Genomic DNA, 25112 nt, shown 5'->3' on the forward strand with positions numbered 1-25112 from the left:
GGCGATTCATAGTCTGTCTCACTAAACAACTTATTTATTTTAGGAAACCAAACAGATTGCAAAACCCATGTGTCTATTGTGTGTGTAGGAAGCGTAAACAGGCAAACATGATGGGTAATAATATATTTAATTATTAGTCTTCTCTGATTGGTTCAAATCCGTCTCTAGCTCAGCAGTCGACCAATGGCGGCGTTGGCTTGTTTGTGTAGCGAACAGTGAAAATATAAATCCAGGAATCTGAGATGAAAGAATGAACTGAAGTATAGAAACCAAAGACAGTGTTAGTTGATGTATATCTGCATGATTTATTAAGTGGCACCAGCTCTACATCTTCACCTTCAACGAGAGGGATATCAACGGTTTGGTGAGGGATCCCTGTCAAGCAGGTATGAGCCGCTCTCTGCTTACAAGGATGCTCTGGTGTGAAACTTGGCTACAGTATAACAGACACTGCTGTGTCATGTAGCATAGTTCTCAGTATTTGAAATACCATACTAATATGGAGTACAATTGTAATGGTCAATTATACAATTATACCATTTTACCATTCTGTTTTCCATTCTGTGGTCAATGTCATGACAAAGATTGTATTGATTGTATGTTGCATTACCTCTTGTAATGAATGGTAACAATATTTCTCACCAAAAGAAGTTATTGCAGACTAACTAACTATGTCTCAGGATTTCTGATTCATCGATTGGATTTCTAAATTTGTGCTTTGGGCTATCAGATGATGTACAGTTGTCGTCATCGAGATGTTTTCATTGTCTCCTGCAACTTCTATTAGCATACTAAGCCGGGTTCTGTAAACTATCCATAGGCGGATGCAAATATAGCATATTTTGAGCTGGAGTGGACTCGTACGTGGGTTCCTTGTATTGACATTCTTTGTGTCCATCTCAACCTATTTCGTGTTGATGTTAATGACTAAAGGTTCATTTAAATAAAGTACGAATGTGTTCACACTAAATTAATCGGAAGGTAAGCCCATGCGTAAATATAGTGCTAAATGCATAGGACCTGAACAATAGGTTTCGCTGTCATTAGGTTCCTAATATTGTGTGATTACCACTGTATCCTTACAATGTGATATTGCAAATACTAATCATTAAGTGCAATCTCTAGGGAGAAATTAGGTGCATGTTATGTAGCCCGCTGTTGTGAACGGTTCATAACAGACACTTCAGAAAAAATGGTATACCCGCGAGCGCAAAGCCTAAGGAGCATCGTAAACAGGAGCCAGGGTCAACCCGAAAACAAGGAAGTATAATGTTGACATTGTGTCCTCGGTCGAATGTTTTTGCCAGCAGTGATGATATTCAGGGAACAGCTGAGCTTAATGTGCATGTGAATGGAGACGGGGGGGTGGGGAGTGGGTTACAGGCGCAGGGGCTGATGATTCATGTCCAGTTCAGACCAGTTTTTAGAGCTCTCGCAGGACAAAATAGCTTTGTCTTACAACGTCTATTCAATATAACCATGTTTCTCAGAACATCTTTGCTGCAGTACAGTTTAGTAATCTGTGGCTATAAGGATTAAATGGTTAATTGCCGCACTCAAATAAATGTTATCGAAATCGTAATGGAAACAGTTGAAAACAACATAATTTATTGCGTTTTAAAAATATATCTACCGTATATGACATTGTCTAAGTTAGTACTGCTCACCGTGATGCTATTGTGCGCTCTGAGCATCACCAGTGAAGAATGATAAGGGGGCTGCCACTGAATCTCGCGCCGTACTGGTTCGAACCGGCTAGATCTTGGCCTCACGTGGAGTCTCTCTCTGTCCCTGCATTACCAGCTGCAAATGGGGGAGGAGTTTGTAATCTAGCACCAATCAGCAACCGCAAGGGTGGGGTTAGTCGCACCAATGGGTGGGGTATAGAGGTTTCCACACGCGCGGAGGATATCTGGGCTGTTTCTTGTTTGTGCAATGTTTTTCATCTTAGCAGAACTGAACAAAGGGGGACCCCCAAAACAACCAAATAAGCCAGAAAGAGTTTCTCGAGAAAAAGACTCGCAGTCGGTTGGATGCAGGGTCTGATTATTATTCAGCCCTGTGATCCTGCATTAGACACAACATGTTTGTTGTGATAAACAACTGTATTAAATACTGTAATACATGTCTTAAAAAGACTAACACAATGTTTTAGCCCAACATTATGATGCTTAAGATTCTTGTGCTCTATATTTCAGGCTTGACTTTCTTTGCTGACCAACGCTCCCTCCACCTATTGCACACATCTGCCCCCCTTGAGTGTGTAAAGATGGCTCCGTCACTGCGCACAGCTGTTTCCAGGCGCTGGTGGATGGCCGTAACAGCGGTGATCGAGAACCTGCTTTTCTCTGCTGTGCTGCTAGGATGGGGTTCCCTGCTGATCATGCTCAAGTCTGAAGGCTTCTACTCATACCTCTGTTCTGGTAAGATGTGATGGACAGCAGCAAGCACATGAAAACATCACCGTGATTATTAAGTTCTTTGGACAAATGCACAATCTAAATTTAGTTTTAAAGTGTAGCAAGGATGAATCTCCGTGACCTACCCAACATATCATTTATGTAAATGTATAATTGAATAATACATGATGTGACTTCACAAAGCAATCTGTTAGTTACTTCAGCTGAAGGCTTTGTTTGAATACACTAACACAATTAGGTCAAAAATGCCATAGGAATGTGGCACCCTACAGGTACTTTGACAAAGATCTTAATTCATTCTAATTGCACCTTCCCACCTGCAACGCTACCCTCTTTTGCATTGAAGGGCACCCTTGCTCTTTCACCTACTTGGAGTCATAATAGCATCTAAAGTAAATCACTGATTAATTGATGCTTGAATAAAGGTGACATAATGCTCCTAGTCACCTGCCAAACCACCATGAGCCAACTTTTGTTTAGAAGTCAGTAAAAATATATCGGTTCTTCGTCTGACTGCATGTCAGTCTGACATTGAACTGTAATTTCAATTCTATCAAAAGTCAATATTATACACTGCAAGTTCACTGCCTAAGCACCAATCCATCACAAACAGGGAACATATTAGAGTATTACGCAAGTGTTTACCTTTGTAGTTGATCAGATTACCAGAATTTTCTCAATTACAGATTTGTTTTTATATAAATCTACCCCCAATGTGTCAGGCAGTCAACAGAGTCTAGAGGAAAAACAATGTGATAGTGATCAGCTTGCCTAAAGTCCCTAATTCTGCCCAACGACACTGCAGACTTTGGCAGCATTTTTACACACTAATTCTGAGAGACAAAACAAGTAAATACTGTTGTTTATTTTGATTCTATGCAAACTTTGCTAATCCCAAAATGAGTTCTTTACATTCTAAGAACTGACCGATTAGTAGATTAGTGTAAAAAACACATCAAATGCTTTTTAATTTCCCATCCTCACAATACCCTAGTGTCTCTTGTCAGTGTCTCGATGCATGTATGTGGGTCAAATGATAATTTACTAGTCTAGTGCTATCAAAAGCTACCTTTGATCAGTTGAAATTTTCTCTTATCATCTTCTTTAGAATATATGTTCTTTTGTTGTTGCTCAAAGAGATTGTACCTGGAAACCATCAGTGGTTTCAAACCAAGTGTAAAATTGCTCTCGTGCCAAATAAGAGCTGACATGAATGCATGCTTTTTGCCTGTGCTTCTCTTTTTTTCACCACAGAGTCCTTTTGTTGGTCTAATCCTTTTAAGAGACCTTATAATGGGTAATGCATCAGGACACTATCAGAATCAACCCTGTTGGTTACTGGGTTCACACTGTTTTCTTTTTGACCATTTCACTTTGACACCCTCCAAGCCACTTCCCCTGTCTGCAAGAAAGAAAATGCTTTTTGTTTTGTTCTGTTATTTTTTTTTCGCTACATGGCGGCAGATAGTGTCAAGTCACTGCAAAGTGTTTTTTAATCAGTCAGATCTGTTGACAAGGGTTTGAGGTTTCACAGTCCTCTGCGGTAGAGCGAGGCTGTCTTCTCTGCCAAGCCGTCTCTGTCCTCTGCTGAGTGTTTCGTCCATTCACAGGAATGGAGTCAGCAGATATCCTTTTGAGGCACCTCTAGGACCAGTTAAACAAGAAGTAACCCCCCCACCCCCCAGCCCTCGCTCCATCAATCATGTGTCTGGTGGGGGTGATGGGGGATATGTGTGTCTCTGAGGCGACACAGACAGGGTGTGGACGGACAACGCTGTCTTGTGTCTTGTCACAGCGCGCTGGTGAGCTCGTTCGGACCAGAGAGTTTTCATTCCTCACCAGGCTGCTGCCCCGCAGTTTGTGGTCAACGTGCACGTGTGAAGTGTGAGGGGCACATTCTAACCTGCTTCTGTGTTTCCTCGCCTGCCCTCAGTGCTATTTATCAGATGAACAATTTGACAAACACGGCCCACCAAGAGTTTGCAATGGAGTGACACATTTTCAGCAAAACATTCCAAGCTTTAGCCAGAGATTTTTTTATATATAGTGGTGGTGGTCAGGATACTTTATCAGCAGTGACCACACATATTTCTTAGTCATTCCGCATAATGCAACCACAAACCTATGATACAACGCCCTTCTTTCCGAACATGACACACTCTCACGATCACTTCTCTGTTCCTTCTGTAATGAACCAGGGGGGCTGTTGTCAGCACATAGCTGGAGTGACTGAGTTGGTCTTCCACACATTAGACTTCTCAGGAAGCTGAGAATTTGCCATGAGTGCTATTTCAAACGACCGGCTAACTCTCTCCATCCTGTGCCCTACATCCAGTCTACACCCCCACCCCCACCCCCACCCACTACTTTCTAGAGTCCTAAAAGTTGACTACCCCCCCCCCCCCCCTTCCCACATATACACACACATACTCCAGGAGATGACCCTAATTCTTGCTGCTCCTTCTACATGAGATAATGGTGCTATTGATTAAGGCCCCTGTGTGACAATGGGTTGCTTTGTTCAACACTTAAACATAAACTCATCTGTCGCTGTAATACAGCATTGCACTGCGACTTAAAAAATCAATAGCAAGAATAAAACAAATCTTTTCAATACATGATTAAAAATCTTTCCTTTTCAAGCCAAAGCCTCAGTATTAGTCATTATAAATAATCAAGACCATGTTCACCTATTGACTAGTTCTGCCAATGTAGAAGTTTAAAAATGTTGCTAGAAACAGTTATAAATGGCAGCTCTTCTTCTAGGCAAGGTGTTGAATAATTGTGCTGTGTCCATGATGACTGTGTGTGTCAGTGAGCTGAGGGGCATAGCTTAAACAGATAAGAGAGTATGACCCTGCAGGTACTCAAGGCGTCTTCCTTATTGACTCAGCACAGCTCAATAAGTCCTTAATACCCAGCCAGGCCCACACTGCCCAGCTGCTGTTTGCAGTCTAGTAACCCATTGCTAGGTCACCACTCAGGTCCCATGTAGCTCCTGTTACATCTCGGAGAAGTCTCGGCAAACACAACCGCTGTTGACCAAGTTCTGCTGGTCTTGCAGTTGTTTGTCATCTTCTTTGAAAAGCACACACAGACATTGTGTCCTTTTTTTTTGTGTGTCAGTTTTGTCCTTACCGCCTACACACATAGACGCTCAAAACAAGTCACAAATATTCAAATGCAATCTTCAATACCACAGCACAGTATCATCAGGATGCAACTAAAAATAGCCTGGTAGAAGAACAGTTAGACCACTCGGAGGGAGTGAAATGTAGCCATCTGCAAAGTCTGGCTCTTCAGGGCAGCATTGGAAGAGCAGCAGGATATCAGATCGCAAATAAGACGTCATTATGAAAGCCCCATAAAATTAGGGCGGGAGGCAAAGCCATGGCCTAGCCTCTGCAGGAACAGGCAGCCCATTGGCCCAAGAGCACTAAAGGGCCGGTCACACCAGGAATGATAACTATAAAGATAATTGTAACTACTGTTTGACGATAAAAGTGTCCACACTGACCACCAATAAGGAAAGTCTCCCCTGCTGTTGAATGTAGTGTCTACAAGTTGATGGATTCTGATTGGCTGTTATCTTTTTATTGTTCTCAAAATCACTCTGAAAGTGGTCCCCATCAATATAGTTCTTCATGCTGTTATCGGTATAGTTTATATGTGGACGTTGTCAATCATATTAGCTAGAGTGATACTTTTTTGCAGTTATCATTATAATTATTGTTCCTGGCGTGGACGGCTCTTAACACGTTACCCATCTGTTTATTTGTTGCTGTTTCTGTATGTGACCTTTCGCTCCAGTCACCCCCCTCTGGGAACATTACTCTGTGGCAGCAACAGGGTCACAATTTCACATATGCCTACACCATACCCCTAGGCTGGTAATCCAACTGCCTCAGGTAGCCTCAGGAGTCAAAGCAAGCCACATATCATACCAGGTCATGTATATCTGGCATGAAATGTAAAGCCAAATACAGGCTTTACTAGGAAGAAGTAAACGATGATCCATTTATTCATTAATTTAAAGTGCTCTACAGAAAAAGTGAATATTCATTAACAAGTGAAAATGTGATTCAAATCTTTATTCAAAGCAAACTCGGCCATTTGAACAGAATCTAGAATACGGTCTAAAGTTGTTGATTTTAGTGATGGCAGACACACAGCACATCTCAGGTGTTCTCTTATCCTCCTGGATCTGACAGGGAACAGCTCAGACAGTCAGCTCAATCAGTCCTCGTCGGCCATCAATCAGTCCTCAGACGACCAGGGCATGGACGCTGCAGAGAAAGCTGAGGAGGAACCCCTGAAGCTTCGAGGGTGGCCAGTGTGCAAGGACCAGGATGAGATGCTGAACCTGGCCTTCACTGTGGGCTCCTTCCTGCTGAGTGCCATCACTCTGCCCCTGGGCATCGTCATGGACAAATACGGCCCACGCAAACTGCGCCTGCTGGGCAGGTGAGGCAACCCTGTGACCCCTCCGCCAGAATTCTGTGGGAGAAAATAGTGATATGCTCTAAGTTCAATACAAAGCCAGAACTAATTCATGGATTTTGTGATAGATATTTTTTGTGCTTCTGCTAGAATTTAATGGCAATAGATAGTACCATGTTTACGTAAATGATGAATCAAAAACCCAGCGTAATTCATTTCATTTTGTGTTTTCAGTACCTGTTTTGCCTTTTCTTGTATCCTGATTGCTTATGGAGCGAGTGATCCAAACAGTACGTACCACTCTCTCCACTCTCTTGTGTTGTAAGATTTGGTCCGTTTGGGCCATCTCTGTTTGGGCCATCTCTGTTTGGGTCATCTCTGTTCGCTCTCTGTGTCGAGGTAACCTGTCTGTCTCTCCCCAGATCTGTCCGTTCTCATCTTTTTCGCTCTGGCACTGAATGGCTTCGGAGGGATGTGCATGACCTTCACCTCCCTGACAGTAAGTGACTGGGGATGTGATGAACCACTCCTCTGCACCACTCACTCACACACACACACACACACACACACACACACACACACACACACACACACACACACACACACACACACACACACACACAGCCTCTTTAGAAGGGAAGTGAAGAAATCCCCAGCTAGTGTATACGTGTGTGTGGTGTGTGTGCGCACGTGTATGTGCGCGTCTGTGTGTGTGTGTGTGTGTGTGTATGTGTGTTCATCTCTTCATCTGTATGCACACAAGTGTGTGTCGTGGAGTGAGCCCACTCACTCACAGGGTGTGTCTTGAGTAGCCCACGTGCCTCTGTGCACTGGAGATGCATTATTCAGCATAGCCGCTTTCCTTACGGGAACCCAAAAAAAGACCCCTCGTCATCATTTATTCATCCTCAAAATAGACCAGGGCTTCGCTGTGCACCAGACAGGCAGCCAATATTGTGCAATGTCAGATTAAACCTGCTCATTCTTTTCAATGAGTCTGCCATCACTAAAATCAACAACTTTAGACCGTATTCTAGATTCTGTTCAAATGGCCGAGTTTGCTTTGAATAAAGATTTGAATCACATTTTCACTTGTTAATGAATATTCACTTTTTCTGTAGAGCACTTTAAATTAATGAATAAATGGATCATCGTTTACTTCTTCCTAGTAAAGCCTGTATTTGGCTTTACATTTCATGCCAGATATACATGACCTGGTATGATATGTGGCTTGCTTTGACTCCTGAGGCTACCTCATCACTGAGTTGGCTGAATAGACTGACTGACCAGATATTGTACATTTGCAGTACTTGTTGCGTTTTACATTATCCTTTTCATGCATGCATCTATGACTGCATGGCCAGATTTTAAACTAGCAAATGCTAAACTAGCATTTTGGTTCTAGCTGTTTGTCACACACTACACTGTTCATACACACCCCTATGAGAGTTCACTAGTCAATGTTATTTGGAACCCACTAGGCAGACTAGCCCCCACTCCAAATGCTTCTCAGAACAGGACGTAAGCTCAGTTGACGTAAACAGGAAGTCAGTGTTGTTGATAGCTGTGCTTCTGCTGCTGCTGCTGCTGCGGCTGCTGCTGCAACCCTTGCCCCACTTCTGCTGGGTCTTCCAGTCCCCAGTGTTTTGAGTGACGTGCTGTCTTTTTTGTGCCTGACAAAAAAACAATGAAGTAGAGCAAACTAACAGGTTCCCTTACCCTAACCCTGACGCCAAGGCAAATGGGTTTGTTTTTGTGCTCTTTTGCGATGGTACTCCCATGACACATGCCTCAGCCTGTTTGAGCTCCCTCCCAGAGTTCAGTTTCAGCACGTGCGAGACTGTTTGTAGGGGCGAGCACACGCTCGTACGTGTGTATCTCTCTCTGTGTGTGTGTGAGTGTGTATGCGTGTGCTCGCTCCAGGGAACAGAATGATTTGTTATTGCAGCTGCTTTGTTCCAGTAACCTCTCCACGGCAACCCTGCACTGCAAGCACTCCTTCGAATAACTGTGTATTTTACACATGCTGATCAGTGGGGTCATATTTACGTGTGCTCCTCTCTTTGTGTCTGTGCGTCTCTATCACTGACAGCCTTTGGAAAATGGCCTCTCTGTTCTTTCTATTGAATGTAGCAATGTAGCATCGTGCACAGTATTAAAATGGCCACCTCTGTTAAGTTAAACAAGTGTGATAGATATCTTGGCTTGAGTGCGATCTCGACAATAGAGTGGCCTTTATCCGCACATCTCTCATTTCCCTGGTCTCGACGCTGTGCTTGTGCCCCCTCCTCCCTTTTCCTCTTCCTCTTGTTTCCTCCGTCATCTCTCGCTCCGCTCTTTCCCCTCGCGCTCCCTTTCCAAATTTGGCTCGTCTGGTTTCCGCACCTTTCCCGGTACCAGGCTGGAGCTCTCCGGTTCTCTCCCTTTCTGTGTGTGCCCACTCAGCAGTGCACCCTCCCAGAAAGCCGTAAACAAGTGTGGGAGTGCCGGGCCCAGGGACAGGGGGAGAGAGTGACTCCCACGAAACGGAGCGATCAGAGAACACTTCAGGCTGTTCTTTTTTTTTTAACCCACTCTTCAGTAACCTGACACAGCTGTTTGTTACTGATCCCTCTGCTGTTGTTGCCTGAGTGTGTGTGTGTGTGTGCGTGCGTGCGTGCGTGCGTGTGTGCGTGTGTGTGTGTGTGTGTGTGTGTGCGCGTGTGTGTGCGTGTGTGTGTGTGTGTGTGCGTGTGTGTGTGCCCTTTATGCCCACCCCCAATCATGCCAGCAAGCCAGTCACCACCACCCACTCCCAAATTCTCTTCCCTGGCCACAGGCTTCCGACTCAGCTGTTTAGCGCGTAAACAAAGCACGCAAATAAACACACACACTCTTGTAATGACTCTGCTGTGTATGATATATTTCTGGACACTGTGTCCCACTAATCAGTCCACTGCACTGGTAATCCGCTCCAGCACTCCACTGGCCCATAAAGCCCTATCCCTGGGTTCAATCCCTTCTTCCTCAACTTAGCCAAGCCCTGTCACAGTTTATAGTAGGTGGTTATTCCATGTGATTTCCTAGGAACAGTCCATGAAAGGTAAATTTAGAAGAGAGGAGTTGTGCCACTCTGGATGAGGGGGTGGGTGGGGGGGTCAGGGCAATGGGAGTACATGATGAATATGGCTTTAACCTAGATGATGAATGAAAATGACTGTGCCGTTGTGGACCAGACACTAGGTGCTGACCACATCAACAGCACTTAAATAGAAGTACTGACCTGATACTGCAACTAAAGGTCATGAAACGGACCACCATGACAGTCGGTGAGAGGAAGGAGAACTAGGGCAAGCAAGACCTATACTTTGTGTTGACTTCAGTTCCGTGCTCCAGTGATCATTCTCCATGGTCATTGCTAGGGGCCTGCTGGGAAACTGGAGATAAGCGAGGGTCAGTGTGGAATTAGTCTCAGTTCCACTTTCGCTGAGCTGTTGACTCATGGAAAGGCTTGAGGTCTTGTAGGTCGGGTGCTGGCCAGTGTGGACCGGTTCTCCACAGCTGAGCACATCTTTCTCACTTCCCTTTCTCTCCCCCTCTCTGCTCCTCTCATCCCCTCACTGTTGCAGTTCTGCCTGTGCTGCACACTTGTTGTCTGTGGCTGGTGGTGGGAGTGTTGGGAACATTTCAGTTTCCACAGCAGCCTTGGCCCATAAAAAAAGAAAAAAAAAAACATTTCAGCAAAACATGTGAGGTTTTCTAAATGATCTCAATTAGTGAAGGAATGTTTTCATGGAGGAGTAGAACACAAAGTGAGAGTGTCAAATGTGTTTGTCTCTTCTAGAAACATCTCCTTGTGTATTATCACATTTAGGCTCAACAACACACCATTTTTGTGCACTACGAAGGCCATTACAAAGGCCATTCCATGTATATGGGATTAAAAAGCTATGGAGGGGAGACAACATGTAAAGGAACCTTGCGAAGGCTCATGAAATACCGAATGGAAAATGAGAGCTACCAAGGTTTACTAATCTGCCCTTCAGCAAATTTCAACTTTTTCCACCCTAGAATGAAAAAATCCATAATTGCATCACAAGTGCTAGCGCTCAAATACTCTCTCATAGTATGTACAGTCGGCCTCTATGACATGAGTTATATGAGTTGAGTTTATGAGTTTAAAACCAGCCACTGATATTGTTGACACTTTCGTTTAACCACATATCCTCACTCTGTCTTGTTCTCTGAACAATTTAATCTGATCTATGCATATATATATAACATATAACATACCCCTATCACAGCACGTCACTGACAGCATGTCCAAAGCTACAGACTCAGTGTTAGCTCAGCGTAAGCTCAGTGTTAGCTCAGTATAAGTTCAGTGTTAGCTCAGCGTAAGTTCAGTGTTAGCTCAGCGTAAGTTCAGTGAGAGCTCAACACTGGAGTCAGGGCTCCGCTCTGTTCAAGACAAACTGATTGCGTGAGGTCAGCGAGGAATGCAAAAAGGTAAAGAGGACACAGCCGTGCAATCATTTACCCCTGTCACCATCGCACCACACTGCCCGTAGTCTTGCCTGACAGCAGCGAACACATGGGGCCCTTTCACAGCCGGGGGGCCCACAGGTAAAGGTTTGACCTTGCCAAATGCAAACTCTGTGTGCCTAGGTTAGCGCAGAGCCACAGACAGCTCAAGCCAGACACAGACCCCCAGAGCCTGTCTGACCTAGATTGAGCGAGAAGAGAAAAAGAGGAACAGCAGCATCACTCGGACCTCTCACGCAAGTGTAAAAAACGCCGTCATCCAGACATTCTGTCTGCTGACCGAAGCTATAGATTGGTGCCATCAGCAGCAGCAGCCATATAACCTGTGGAGGGGATGGACCGGGGTGTCCTTCCTTAGTCCACTCTCCTGTGTTTAGCTCACATTGATTACACACAGAGGACAAATGGGCTCTTTGTCTGAGAAGCCTCGGAGCTCAATTCCACAGTTCCCATCTGAACATCTTATCTGTTCTTTTTTTAAAACGTTGCGCATACACACTACTAGACGACTGTAATTACACCCGTCTCAATCAAAAGGCTTTCGTATTCCATTTTGTGTGTGGTGAACAGAGTGAGAAATCTGTTAGGCAGAAAAGTAGGTGAGCTCAGGCAGTTGTTCCTGTGTTGACTGCTCTCTGAGAGTCGTCTCACCCCGCCCATCTCACCTTCGCGTGACTGTCAGTCGCTTTGGAAAGAGAAGTGGGGACTGAGATACAGAAATCTGCCTCGGAGGCAAAAACCGTTGCAGCCTTTTTTCGCCGTGTTCCATCTCAGTGCTGTGTCAAGCCTGTTGACGCACCACTCAGTGGTCTCTCATGACCAGGGCAGACGTTTCGCAAACACCACCAAAAAAAAGCAAAAAACAGTTCTTCCACTCTCTCTCTCTGTTCCGTCTCTTGCCTTGCGATTTCCCCCCTCATCAGCATCTCTCTTCCTCCACATGCTGAAGTCAGTTTACTCACACACACACACACACACACACACACACACACACACACACACACACACACACGATTGTCACATGAGGGCTTTTCTTCTCCTCACCACACCCCGAGACTGCTGTGAGACTGTTAGTGTAACTGTCATCCCAGAGGTTTTACGGGCCCACCCTGGCTAACCTTTACTCCAATTAGAAGTGGTAAATGATGACTGCTGGGGCCAGGAGAAGGAGTTCATTCCTGCTTTTAACTAGCAGAGACCATGCTGAGAATGGAGGGGGATGCTGGGGAAGGATGCATTGTTTTGGGGGAATTCTTGGAAACAGTGGGAATTCTTGGAGGAGTGGTATTGCAATACAGGTCACAATGACAAGCCCAGTTGAGTCTGATATGTTTATGATAGAGATAGCTGCTGAAGTTGTATCAAGTTATTTCCTTCCTCTTTTTTCTTTGTTTCAAACGTTGTCGCTCTCTCCCCCTACCACCCCCTTCCTCTCTCACTTTCTCTGTCTCTCTATCACCTGTCTCTGTCTCTCTATCTCTTTTCTCACTCTCACTTTGCTTGCAGCCTTTTGTGTTAGGTGTTTACATGTCGAGGCAGGGAACAGTCTGTGCTCAGGGTTTTGAGATAAAGCAGAAAGGTTGTTATGCAAGCTGTCCTCTCCACCACAGTCTGCTGTAAATGTTGATGTCAGGCTATTAATCACCAATGAGGGGCTCCACCCACCATGTTGTTGACCTCCAAGTTAACACTTTGGAGGACACTTGAATCTCAGAATTGTTTAACTGTCACTGTCACGCCGTTGCTAAATGAGTTTCCCTGTCAGCGTTTGGGGAGTGGGGGGAAATGTGTATACACTTAAGCAGCAGACCTGTTTGAATTTGACCACATGAAATCTCTCTCTCTGTTTCTCTCTCTGTCTGCCCATCTCTTTGCCTCCCTCTAGCTGCCGAACATGTTTGGTGACCTCCGATCGACATTCATCTCTCTCATGATCGGCTCCTACGCCTCCTCTGCTGTCACCTTCCCCGGAATTATGGTGTGCTTCCCTTTCCTGAGCTAATGCTAAAAGTCTCACACGTGTCGCCGTAGAAACATTAACACGATTGGCTGTTCTTCCACAGGTGATTTATGATTTGGGCGTGGCCCTCATCACCATCCTCTTGGTGTGGGCTGGTTGCGCTGGCCTGGTCTTCATCAACTGCTTCTTCAACTGGCCCCTTGAGCCCTTCCCTGGTCCAGAGGATATGGACTACACGTAAGAGTACAACACACACACAAACCCACAAACCCTGTTTACCCAAGATACCATTCCCACATCATTGTCAGTGAAACAGTGGTCCGTTCGCAACGCGTAAAATCCATTTTAGATGAATGGTCTTAATTTTTTCTAACGTACGCCCCACTGTCTCGTCTGGTGTAGCTATTTCCATTGATTATAATGGAAGCTTATTGTTGCAGCAGACGCAACGCCAATGGAACGCGAATGGAACGCTTCAGTTACGCGCCTGGTGTAGCTCAGCCCTAAGAAAGGCTATGTAGTCCAATAGAAGACTTGCAGCATTCCTAAAGGCTTAGTTAATCTGCAAACGTGTCAGGCTACCCCGTCCACAGTGTAAATAAGTTAGGAGAAAACATGTCCCTGTCGTCCCACTTATCTGTCTTTGCCTCTTGCGCTGCTTCTTCCTCAGTGTGAAGATCAAGTTCAGCTGGCTGGGCTTCGACCACAAGATCACCGGAAAGCAGTTCTACAGGCAGGTGACCACTGTGGGCCGTCGCCTCAGCGTGGGGAACTCCCTGAAGCACCACCACTCAGAGAGGCTGGCCACTCAGGAGGGCAACAAGCTCTGTCTCTCCACCGTAGACCTTGAGGTCCAGTGCAAGGCTGAGGATGAAAGTAAGAATCAGATCATTCCCTGCTCCTTGTCAGTATAGCCCTAACACCATAGCAGTTTCGAGAAAAAGGAGTATAATAAGTATATATAAGTTTATATAAGTATAAAATAAGAGTTTAATTGAACCAAATAGAACATCTTTCATAAGAAAGATACACTGGTTGTGTTTACAGAACAAGTAAAATATGCTAAACAAAATAAGCCATAAGGTTAACAGGAATTATTGTACTAATTATTACTAATAATTATTGTACAGAGGACAAGGTTCTCTCATTTTATTTACTATTCACTCTTTGTTTGTCATATGTACTCATTGATCTAAAGGAAGTCATGGAAACATAGACATCACAGGGTTTGTTTACAGTTGTCACAGTCTCTGTGACTCCAGGTGTTTTTGTTGGTCGTCTGCCATTTCCCAGCTGTTTGACCGACCTTGGCTGTCTGTGGTTTGTTATCAGTTCTCTGCACAATACCGAGATGTTTTTTTGTTTGTTTGTTTGTTTGTTGTTTAAAACACACACACACACACACACACACACACACACACACACACACACACACACACACACACACACACACACACACATCCACTCATTTCTAATGTAAGCACAAAGGAGTAGGTTTTCCTAGTCTAAATTATTTAAAATCTTAATTCATATAAAAACACCATTTAGTGACGAGATCATGCAGTTGCAAGCCATCATGTTTGAGTTCTTTGTGGTAAGGATCTGAGAGGCAGCCATCACACGCCTCCTTCTCTGTAGATTTATGAGACTCACCAGGACATGGACACAAATTATCATCAATCTTGTCTCTTAAATGAACAGTGCCAAAACCTCAAAGACCATCCAAAATGGATAGACCATCCATAAATCCATTTTGTTTTTCTTTAAGAGTAATACAACTGTTGGTGAATTGAAGTCATACAGGCAGGGGTCTGTTGAGGTCTTTTCAGAAGGTTCCACTCCACAAAAACAAAAGATTTACTCTTAAACTGTTGCATGTTTCCATGGTAGCAAGGCCCTCAATCTCTGCCTAAGTGACTTGGCAAACGGCAGCCTTATAAACACGCCATTCAAAGACAGTGGGGCACGAGCCAAACCTTCTGCCAGCAACCTGTCTCACTGCGAAGTGACACACAAAGACTGCCTACTCAGTACCCAACGACAGGCATGGGCCAAAATACCAAACAGACGAAAATAGATAAAACAAAAACTGGAATGTAAATATTTGCTGCGCTTATCAAAATCCCACTGAGTAGGGATGCCAACTGTGAACCCATGGCCTAGCCAGCAGGGAGGCTGTGTTTGGGGTTAATGGCCATGGATTTGTGTTGGTGTGGGAGAGTGGGGTGGGGGGTCTCCTCAGTAATGAACAAGCGTATGGGGTCACCGAGGCTACAGTGAGCTGTGTGATGCATGCATAGGATCTCTATGCACTTTGGCATCACTAACCCAGATATGTACCATACGATTAGCCACAAGTCGCCGGAGCCCCGGCATCAAAATAAAAGTGGCCTCTTCACCTCCCCTGGTTGGCGGCGGGAGGGTCTCTGACTCCCAGCGGGGTCCCTTGTTGAGCCTTCTCAGACCAAACGGACCGTGCAATCGATTCAGACCGCTTTCCTAGAAGCCTTCAAATGTGGCAGTGTGCTTGGAGCCAAGGTTGGCGGGGCATTGAGACCACGGTGGTGGAGTTGGTGGTGGTGGTGGTGTTGTTGGTGGTGGAGGGGTTGTTGCTGACTCCGGCCAGGCTGAGGGGTGCGATGGGTAATGATGTGGAGGGCCAGCGGCTTTTTTAATAACACAGCTGGAGCTGCTGCACATTTGTGTAATAGAGGGTAATGGTGGTAGATGGGGGTGGGGTGGTGAGGGTGTTGTGGAGTTTCTTGCATTCCTCTTGTTGCAGCCCCTCCCAGCTGGCTCAGCAGTACATTACAGCAGTCAGCCAGTACAGTACAGTGACTTTTCCATTACACCACCATTCTAGTGCCTCTTCTAATATAGTCTCAGTACTGAATGTGGTCAGTGGAAACTGCCAGTATGTCATATCCTACAAACATGTACAAGCATTATGAGTACAGCCGAAACTCCCTTTATGTCATTTCCATGTGAATGAATGAAGCACTTGTGTATTAAGGGGAGTGGGGAGAGAGGGAGTGAGAGAGAGAGAGAGAGGGAGTGAGAGAGAGAGAGAGGGAGTGAGAGAGAGAGAGAGAGAGGGGAAGACAGAGAGAGTGAAAGAGGAAGAATGGGGGTCTTGAGTTCAGGAGGATTACTGGAATGCTGGGTAATAAAAAGGCCAGTGCAGCTGCGACGCGACCATAAAGAGTTTTTTCCACCGTACGCTGGACCGCCACCTGAGTCCGTTTACAGCATGAGGCAGGGTGGATTATTAACCGGCTCAACTCCCAGTCCCGGTGCTCATCGTAGTGCCCCCAGGACGTTGTCTTGCCATCCCAGGGCCCAGGGAATAATTTTCCGTGCGAACACGCTCTCTTTGATCAAACAACACTTCTGACATCCACCCAACCTGTAGGATATGGGCCACTCAGGATGGTGTGGTACTTTTCCACGACAGACACCTACAGCTGCTAAAAAGTCCTCCACGTATCACAAACAAGCAACTCAATAAAATAATACATTAACCATAACTCTTTACATTCCAAAAGGAATTCGAATGGAACTTCTTGGTGGATTTGATATGCCATTACTTTGAACTTGAATCAACCATATATATAGCTATTGTTTCACTCAGTGAAGGTGTATTCATGCTTCTTCTAATGGTGTTTAAAGTAGACTGTAGACCTCCTAACCCCTCTCTGTTCTCTCTGCCTCTCTGTGTGTGTGTGCGTGTGTGTGTGTGTGTGTGTGTGTGTGTGTTTCTACAGCTCAGTCGTTCATGCGCAGCATCTTCAGCCCCATCTTCATGCTCAGCCTGATCACCATGTGTGTCACTCAGCTGCGCCTCATCTTCTACATGGGGGCCATGAACAGCATCCTTGAGACGCTTGCAGATGGCAACCTCAACACAGGTATGTGCCTATGGCTGTGTGTGTGTGTGTGTTAGTTTGTTTGGAGGGACCATTTGGATGTTTATATTATGTATTGGACGAATGTGTGGATGTCTCTCTGTGTTTCAGTGCATGTCTGACAATCGGTCAGTTGAACCAAATCAGTTGATCAGTGAAAGTGTGTTCATATAAGAAAGTGTGTTTACCTCCCCCCACCCCACTCTGCCTGCCAAACCCTTCTCTCTCTCTCTCTCTCTCTCTCTCTCTCTCTCTCATTCCATCTATCCCCCTCCTCCTTGCTGATTGTGTGTATATGTTTGCGCTGCTAGGACTGGTGTTAGTCTGAGTGAGTGAGTGGGACAGCCCTGGATCAATACGGCGATAGCATTAACAAATGTGGTTCAGAAAGTGCTGTTGGTAGCGGTGGCCTTAGTGCTGGGGTGACTGCCGCACTACGGATTAAGGCTAAATCTCTCTGCAGCCTCTTTAACAGCCCTCTGCTTGTCCCTATATGTTTCCCCCCCCCCCTCTCTGCTGACTGTGCAGTAGCGCTTTATCTGATCGGTGCGTTTTGGTCCACGATGTAAAGCTAAATGTGATGAGATTATTGGGAAGGGAAGAGTCCGGCCCTGCGGTGTAACGCTTGCTGCGGAGGAGTGTTATTAATGCACTCTGCTTCTGTCTCCTCTGTGTCTCCCCCTCCTTCTGTTTGCTCTCTCCTCTCTCTCTCTCCTCTCCTCTTTTCTCCTCTTCTCTATCATGCTGGCTTTCTAACTGCCTGCGCAGTACAAAGGATGGAAGTCGGTAAGGCTTGGGAACCGGGGGCGGGCTGGGGATGATGTGCATGTTTTGAACAACTCCCGGTCCATTACACACACACTCTCCTTCATTTGACATTGGCTGACACATTTATTTATTTAAGAGACACACTCATGTAAAATGGCTTCTGCTATAGAGAGAGTATAGATCAGCTAGAGCTTTGTTTATTTACTAGGAAATTACATTTACTGGCTGTAAATGTGGCATTTTCAGTACCTTGCACTAGCCATTGAACTACAGAGACACACTGATTCATTCTGACATGAGGAAGCATGGCTGCACTTTCCACCTGGACAAAGTCATCATTTCCTCCATCCCTTAGTCACAACCCAGAGGTCATTTGTAGATGAACTCACCCACAGTGAAGTCTAATCTCTCCCTCTCCCTCTCTTTCTCTCTCTCCCTTTCTCTCTCTCTCTCTCTCTCTCTCTATTACAGTGAGTGTGTACACCTCTATCTTCGGCGTGCTGCAGCTCCTGTGTCTCCTCACTGCGCCGGTGATCGGTTACATCATGGACTGGAAGATGAAGGAGTGTGACGACGGGGAGGAGAAGGGCGGCAGCAAGTGAGTTCTTACATAATGAATCCCCCTGCCCCAATCTGCACCCCTTTTGTTACACACACACACACACACACACACACACACACACACACACACACACACCACACCACACCACATCACTAACGTGGTGCTGGAGGGTTGAGGGATTGTTGATGACTCACCCCTCTTGGAATTCAGCAAATGCACCATGTAACCCATCTCTCTCTCTCTCTCTCTCTCTCTCTCTCTCTCTCTCTCTCTCTATTTGTCCTTATTTCTCCCAGGGACCCTACTCAGCCTAAGCGGCGCGATCGGCAGATCCAGAAGATCACCAACGCCACACGCGCCTTCATCTTCACCAACTTGCTGCTGGTCTGCTTCGGCTTCGTGTGCCTGATCCCCAACCTTCCCCTTCAGGTGACTCACCTGTCCGTCTGGTTGGGTTGGGTTGGGTTGGGTGGGGAGGTTCCGGGGAGCCACACGCTCTGGTGCATGTGTTGCACTCGATGCACTCCAAACACCCAAGGGGGCAGGCGGGCGGGAGGCTGGAGAGAGACTACTCTGCTGCAGAGCACTCACATGTTACTGCAGCTCTTGCAATGTGAAGTACAGTACTGCTCCCTTGTGGCCATGTGGTGTTTCTGCATGCAACCAGCAGCACCTTGCCTGAGTTCACCTCCAGCTCTCTCCTTAGTCATTTATTAATGACAATGGTGCTCTTTCCAAAAATACAGCAGACAGTATCTGCAGTGGGAATGGTGTGACTGGATGTTTTTAAATTAAATTGTTTGTGTTGGTTTTGTTCTTCAGATCCTGTCGTTCGTTTTGCACACAATTGTAAGGGGTTTCATCCACTCTGCTGTTGGTGGTCTGTATGCTGCTGTGTAAGTATTTTAAAGGGATAGCAGAGTTTTTTGAGGAATCCCTATGATCTATCCTCGCTTGAATGTTAACATAATGAAAACATAACATAACATAATGAAAACATAATGGTTCATTCTAATGTTGTCGCTTCCTGGCATCTTTTTCACTCCTCCACTCTCTGCTTCTCTCTTTCCAGCTACCCGTCCTCTCAGTTTGGCAGTCTGACAGGCATGCAGTCTCTCATCAGCGCTCTGTTTGCCCTGCTTCAGCAGCCTCTGTTCATGGCCATGATGGGTCCATTAGAAGGAGACCCACTCTGGGTGAGACTGCAACACACACACACACATACTGTACATGTGCACACACACACACACACTTGCATTTATACCCATACAAAGAATAATACACAGACTGTGCAACACATGTGCATAGATTGTCTTAAAGGTGTAGGTTTTTTTAACATTCTAACATAAGATTCCATTCCGCAACAATTGAAGGTTCTAAAATTCTATGTTGAATTCCAGATATTCTTTAGAAAGTTAATTTCCCAACACTCCTTTTAGGGTTAACAATCTCTTTTTCCAGTGACACATCCCATGTAGGACATGTTCATTCTCATTTTTTTCCTAGTTTGTTGTCTGTCTCTGTTTATGGACCTTTCTGGAATGTCCTTTGTGTTTGTTCCCCACAGGTGAACGTGGGCCTGCTGGTGGTGAGCATGCTGGGATTCTGCCTGCCCCTCTACCTCCTGTGCTTCAGTCGCCAGCTCCGCCGCGAGAAGAAGGAGCGCGAGGAAGACCCGAAGATCTACGTGAAGATCAGCAAAAGCAACAGTGGCCTTCATGGCACCAATGGCGTCACTAGCACCAATGGCACCAATGGCATCACTGGCACCAATGGCATCAATGGCACCAATGAACTGGGCAGCCCAGGGGATAACCAAGATGTCTTTGTCTAAAGTCTGATATGGAGAGATGTGGTGAGAGAGGGTGAGAGGGTGAGGCAAAGAAAAGAAGGACAGAGGGTGAAAGAGAGAGAGTAGAGTGCTTGAGGCCTTGTGTATGATTACTTACCCAGGTCCTCAGGCCAAGTTGTCATTCACCCTTTTACTCTCAGATGGACCCTGACATTCCTGCACACTCAAACACACATTCACAGAAGTACCACTCAAATACCACTGAAACCACAGTATATCAGGAACACAGTAGTGTTGCCCTTTGAGATCTTACGCTCGAGTCCACATCTCTTGTCAAGAGACACGCGCACATACACATAGATTACATACTCCGAAGAGAAGACTGATGTACACAACTTTCACTGTGAAACACGACACAAGCGATAACACATGGCGACACTAAACCACGTCTGCACAAGCCCCTCGCCCATCTCACATTTAGCCACTGAGCCCTCAGCACCATTGATCTTGCAATCACCACAAGAGCCGACAGTCTTGGAGGCCACAAGTGAACTCATACGAGACTTAAGGTCACAGAGCAAGGGCAGATGACCGTCTCAACAACAGACCTTGACCCCCCCCAACCCTTGCTGCTTGTGTGTTGTTGTGACCCCTGCTACTTGCCCTGCCACATGCCATGTCAGTTTGGGCTGCCCGTCGAGACCGAGTTAGTCACTGAGTGTCTTCGAATGCTGAGTGTCAAGAAGCCTGAACACCGATGATCAGAAGTGCTTCAGATGACTTAGACTTTGAAACCAGTCTTCACCCTGAGGTGTTACAGTGATTTTCTGAAATCACTACGGTAATGTTGATACTTTGCCAAAAATGTGTCTTTGGCTTGCCAAAAAATGTCTCCTTTGGAACAGTTCTCGTCAACATCCACTGGGTTACCTGGCTTTGATCGATGTTCAGTAGAGGTTCTTTAGCAGAGAAGAAACTAGAACAGAGAACAAAGAAAGTGGCATTGTAGTCTGGTCAGAAGGTTCTCCAGCGTTTACACACTTCACATAATGGGTGTTTTAAACTAGCATGTTTTGAGCTTCTTGGCAGGTTTTTTTTGCTGCACCATTTGCCTCAGAGTGTTCTTGCTCCTTTTCTTTTAAATATAAAAAAGCAATGACTCGCAGAGGTGCAGTTTTGGAATGTTCTGTATTCAAGAAGTGATAAAGACCTTACAAACTATTCTTTTGCCTCCCAGTACCACCCCAGGAATCTGGGAAGACTTAACTGTCCGCATTTGGTGTCATGGTAGAGGCAGAACTGAGGCAGATGCTTTTGATGATTTGGGGTGGGGGGAGGGGGGTGTCGAACGTGGACCTGATCATACAGTAGTGTCGTTGTGGATATTTTACAGGGAGTTAAAATTCTGTGTTTACTTTTCCCCAAAGCTTTTATCACAAAGCATGGCATAGAGTGAACTTCTCACCAGCAATAATGTGCCACGACACAAGCTGCACAGTTAACAGACGAGTACCAATCATTAGAGCATTTCTCCCAGCTACTCAATCATGCCATACTACTGTCTTTGCTGTTGCCTAGGGTTACTGGTATGTTAACGTTTCTCTGGAGATTCTTTGTGTATGTATTCTACACCAGATACTGTATCTGTCTGGGAATCTGGTATTATACAGTAATAATTTTATCAAAGGTATTTTACCTGCAATATGATCCAGTTCAAGTTTTCTTCTGTCTTACAACAATGTGTATTATTTGGAAAGATAAAACGGAAGAAGCAGTTACATAGTTCAGATTTTTTAAACAAGAGATATGCTGATAAGGATGAACCATCGTTGCCACTTATCCATGACCTGCATTATACTATCTGGGTAAAGTGGAGGTTATGGAGGATTTGATGTAGCAATAAGTGTTTCTGTGAGCCACCTGGGAATAGTTTACAGTGCTCTTTTCCACTTACACTGTTTTGCAACCTCAAGTGCATACACACAAGCATGCCTGCTCTCAGTTGGTAAAGTCCTTAGGAGTTACACGGAATGGGCATGTTTCTGTCTATGTTTACAAAACAAGATAGAGATTTTCTCTTCAAAGTGTCAGCCTTAATGGTGCTTCTTAGTAATTACAGGACTATGGACACACTTTTTTATGGTGGTCAGGTTATAAACCTTTTTAGATCAGTCTTCAGTACATTTTCATATTGAGAGCCACATTTCACATTTCAGGCAAAAAAGTACTTGAAAAAAAACTTGAATAATACTTTAACTATCAAAAAAGGGAGCTGAAGAGATGCTTGAATATCTGTGCCTAATTCTTGATGCACACTCTTGTAACTGTGAGGTTAAAACATAGTGTATTGGGAGCACAAAAGGGTTGCCCTTGGAAATCCTTGGGGGCAACTCGAATTTCTCCAAACTTGACTCACAAGGATTTTGCTCAGCAGTCACTCACAGAAACACTTCCAAAGACAGCCGTCTGTAGAGGGGTACCGACACACATTTTGGGAATAGGATTATGGCAAAGGTTGTTCCCCCAGTAGCCCATATTCCCTGCATTCATTTTAACCTTGTTATCCCAGCTGAGTCCCACTTTGATGCATAGATCCCCTAGCAGACCTGTTTCTCTAGACCTAACTCATACCCTGTACACAGTGCAGAGGGTACTATGATCACCCTGTCCAGTGAGTGAATAAAAGAGAGAAGAGAATGGCACATACGCACTTTAATATCTCATCAAGTTTTGTCCAATTTGTCCCGTGATGAATGTTATTGGTTAAGGCACAGTCAGAAGCCTCCAGGTTAAAAGTGAAATATAGAAAAAGTATGGTCTGTGCCCCCAACGTGTCTTTGGTCAGGGATGCAAGCTGTTTGTTATTTTTGTATTAATAGAGAAATGCTTGCACTCTACATCAACACCCCCTCCTCCTTTTATTGTTCTCTTACATCAGTTCATCCATGTCCAGGTCACTGACCCTTGTCGTAATTGACAGCAAACATGGAGGTAGCATTCCCCTTTCACATTCTTGCTGTCATTCTCTCTCTCTTTCTCAGTCACGCGCACACATACACTGTACACAGAGAAACAGGTCAATGGTACCCCAAACCCGTAATCTTTATACCCTTTTCGGATGAATATCTTTTGACAATAATGGACAATTTGGGCTGTGTAGACTATAGTGTGCATGTGTCCCAGAAGGACAGCTTTAAATAGCTTGAACATGCTTAGAAATTGCAGGTGGAAGAAAATAATGATGCAGTACTGTACTCCGGCGCTATGAATGTGGGTTTATGGTTTTCATTCCCTCAGAATGGGAAATTCAGCACTTTTTCACTGCCATACCTTAAATGGTCATCCTCTTTTTAAATCAACCATGTGTTTCGTTGTAAATGTAACACATTAACTAGCCCCTGTTTTAAACATTACAGTGTCCTGGTATGAAAGGAAAAGGCTATTGACATGGTGAGTAATTATGGGGATAGTAACCAGATTCTTGATGTCATGAGTCATCATCTTGAACTCCAATGTTTTACCTGACTTTTGTATGTACCATGTGCATTTTGTTTATTTTGACATCTTTTTTAGGCTTTCTTTTTGATGTGTCAAAACATGTTATGTCTTTATATGATATCAGTCATCCTATATTAAAGTAGCTGTGGTTGACATTTTGAGTAATTGTTGAAACAAAAATCAATTATATGTAAAATAAACCAAAAGTAATTTGTACAAATGTATGTCTTCATTTTTAATAAGGCCTTCTCTCACTCACAATAGCTCTTTGACACGTAGCCTAGCCCAGTGGTTTTCAAAGTGGGGGCCGGGGCCGCAAAGGGGTGCCAGGGGGGCCTCAGCAACTTGGAAGGAAAAATAAAAACAAATACATTTGAAAAATTTAAAATATAGCTGCTACCTATTACTATGAGGGTTGTTATACAATGCCATTATAATAATTTTCCATGATAATGACAGGGAATAATAGTAGAGTGATAGCTCTATATAGCAGAAAGCCCCAAATGCAATTTTTACACATTGTATGTTCCATCACAAAGTGATTGTGACTAAAATAATTATTAGGATAAGCTTAATGTATTTTTACATTTGCCATACTAGGCCTATTGTCGATGGGTTTAATAACACATCAAGGGGGTCCTTGAACGGAACCTAGTGGTAGCCTATTTGGGGGGCCTTGTCGTGGAAAAGTTTGGGAACCCCTGGCCTACCCTATCAATAATCCAAAGGCTTGCATCAGATATAGGCCTAGCCATGGTTTTATCAGTAGGCCTAGTCTATAGTAGCCTAGACATCAGGCCCTCCGGAATCCTTTAAAACAAGTTGCTAAAAGGCTTTTTTTAAGGAATTGTGTAAGGTGCGACTAGACGAACCCTGCACTGTCAATGACAGGTTCGTGTCCGCATATAGGCATTATAGTCTAGGTCAATTTTTAAAATAAATTAACCCTGAAGGCAAATCATGTTAATTTTTGGCATACAACATTTTTAGGGGTTTTGAAGGGTGCTGAATTCAAATCTTCTGTATGCCAGGCTCAAAAATGTCCCATAATGCCTCAAAATGGAGAAATCCAATATGGCCGCCGCCGCCAGGTCAAAATGTAATTAATCACGTAGCTTTTGGACAGTACAAGGTAAAAACCTGAATGTAATGTGCTTTTATAGGTTTTCACATATAGGGAATTCAATGCCATGCTCAGATTTAAGATCAAGACTAGAGAAAATGCTTGAAATTAATGTACATG

The 25112-nt window shown here is 44.7% G+C and overlaps 1 protein-coding gene across 2 annotated transcripts; it reads left to right on the forward strand.

Annotated features, from left to right (window-relative positions):
* The first annotated feature begins 233 nt into the window (after window positions 1–233).
* On the forward strand, window positions 234–24089 carry slc43a2a (solute carrier family 43 member 2a). Of its 2 annotated transcripts, XM_076282641.1 has the most exons (15): window positions 234–386; window positions 2199–2423; window positions 6632–6884; window positions 7095–7150; window positions 7283–7359; window positions 13270–13362; window positions 13448–13581; window positions 14015–14220; window positions 17109–17252; window positions 18018–18035; window positions 18489–18615; window positions 18876–19008; window positions 19402–19475; window positions 19652–19775; window positions 20147–24089. In XM_076282641.1, the coding sequence occupies exons 2-15, from the start codon at window positions 2270–2272 to the stop codon at window positions 20411–20413; spliced, it is 1860 nt and encodes a 619-aa protein (XP_076138756.1). In that variant the 5' UTR covers window positions 234–386; window positions 2199–2269; the 3' UTR covers window positions 20414–24089. The 2 variants fall into 2 exon arrangements, with proteins under 2 accessions (XP_076138756.1, XP_076138758.1); XM_076282643.1 differs by lacking the exon at window positions 18018–18035 and having other exon boundaries at window positions 235–386.
* The last annotated feature ends 1023 nt before the right edge of the window (window positions 24090–25112 follow it).

Source organism: Alosa pseudoharengus, unplaced genomic scaffold, assembly GCF_046254945.1.
Source record: "Alosa pseudoharengus isolate Yale_2024_CS ecotype anadromous, Long Island Sound unplaced genomic scaffold, YU_APseudo_1.1 YU_APseudo_1.1_scf_13, whole genome shotgun sequence".
NCBI lineage: Eukaryota > Metazoa > Chordata > Actinopteri > Clupeiformes > Clupeidae > Alosa > Alosa pseudoharengus.

Bases quoted from the DNA above. Each gene is read 5' to 3' on its own strand.
- slc43a2a (XM_076282641.1), top strand. From the start codon at position 2,270: ATGGCTCCGTCACTGCGCACAGCTGTTTCCAGGCGCTGGTGGATGGCC. The intron at 7,151-7,282 runs GTACGTACCACT...GTCTCTCCCCAG, and splicing joins TGGAGCGAGTGATCCAAACA to ATCTGTCCGTTCTCATCTTT. The intron at 14,221-17,108 runs GTAAGAATCAGA...GTGTTTCTACAG, and splicing joins GTGCAAGGCTGAGGATGAAA to CTCAGTCGTTCATGCGCAGC.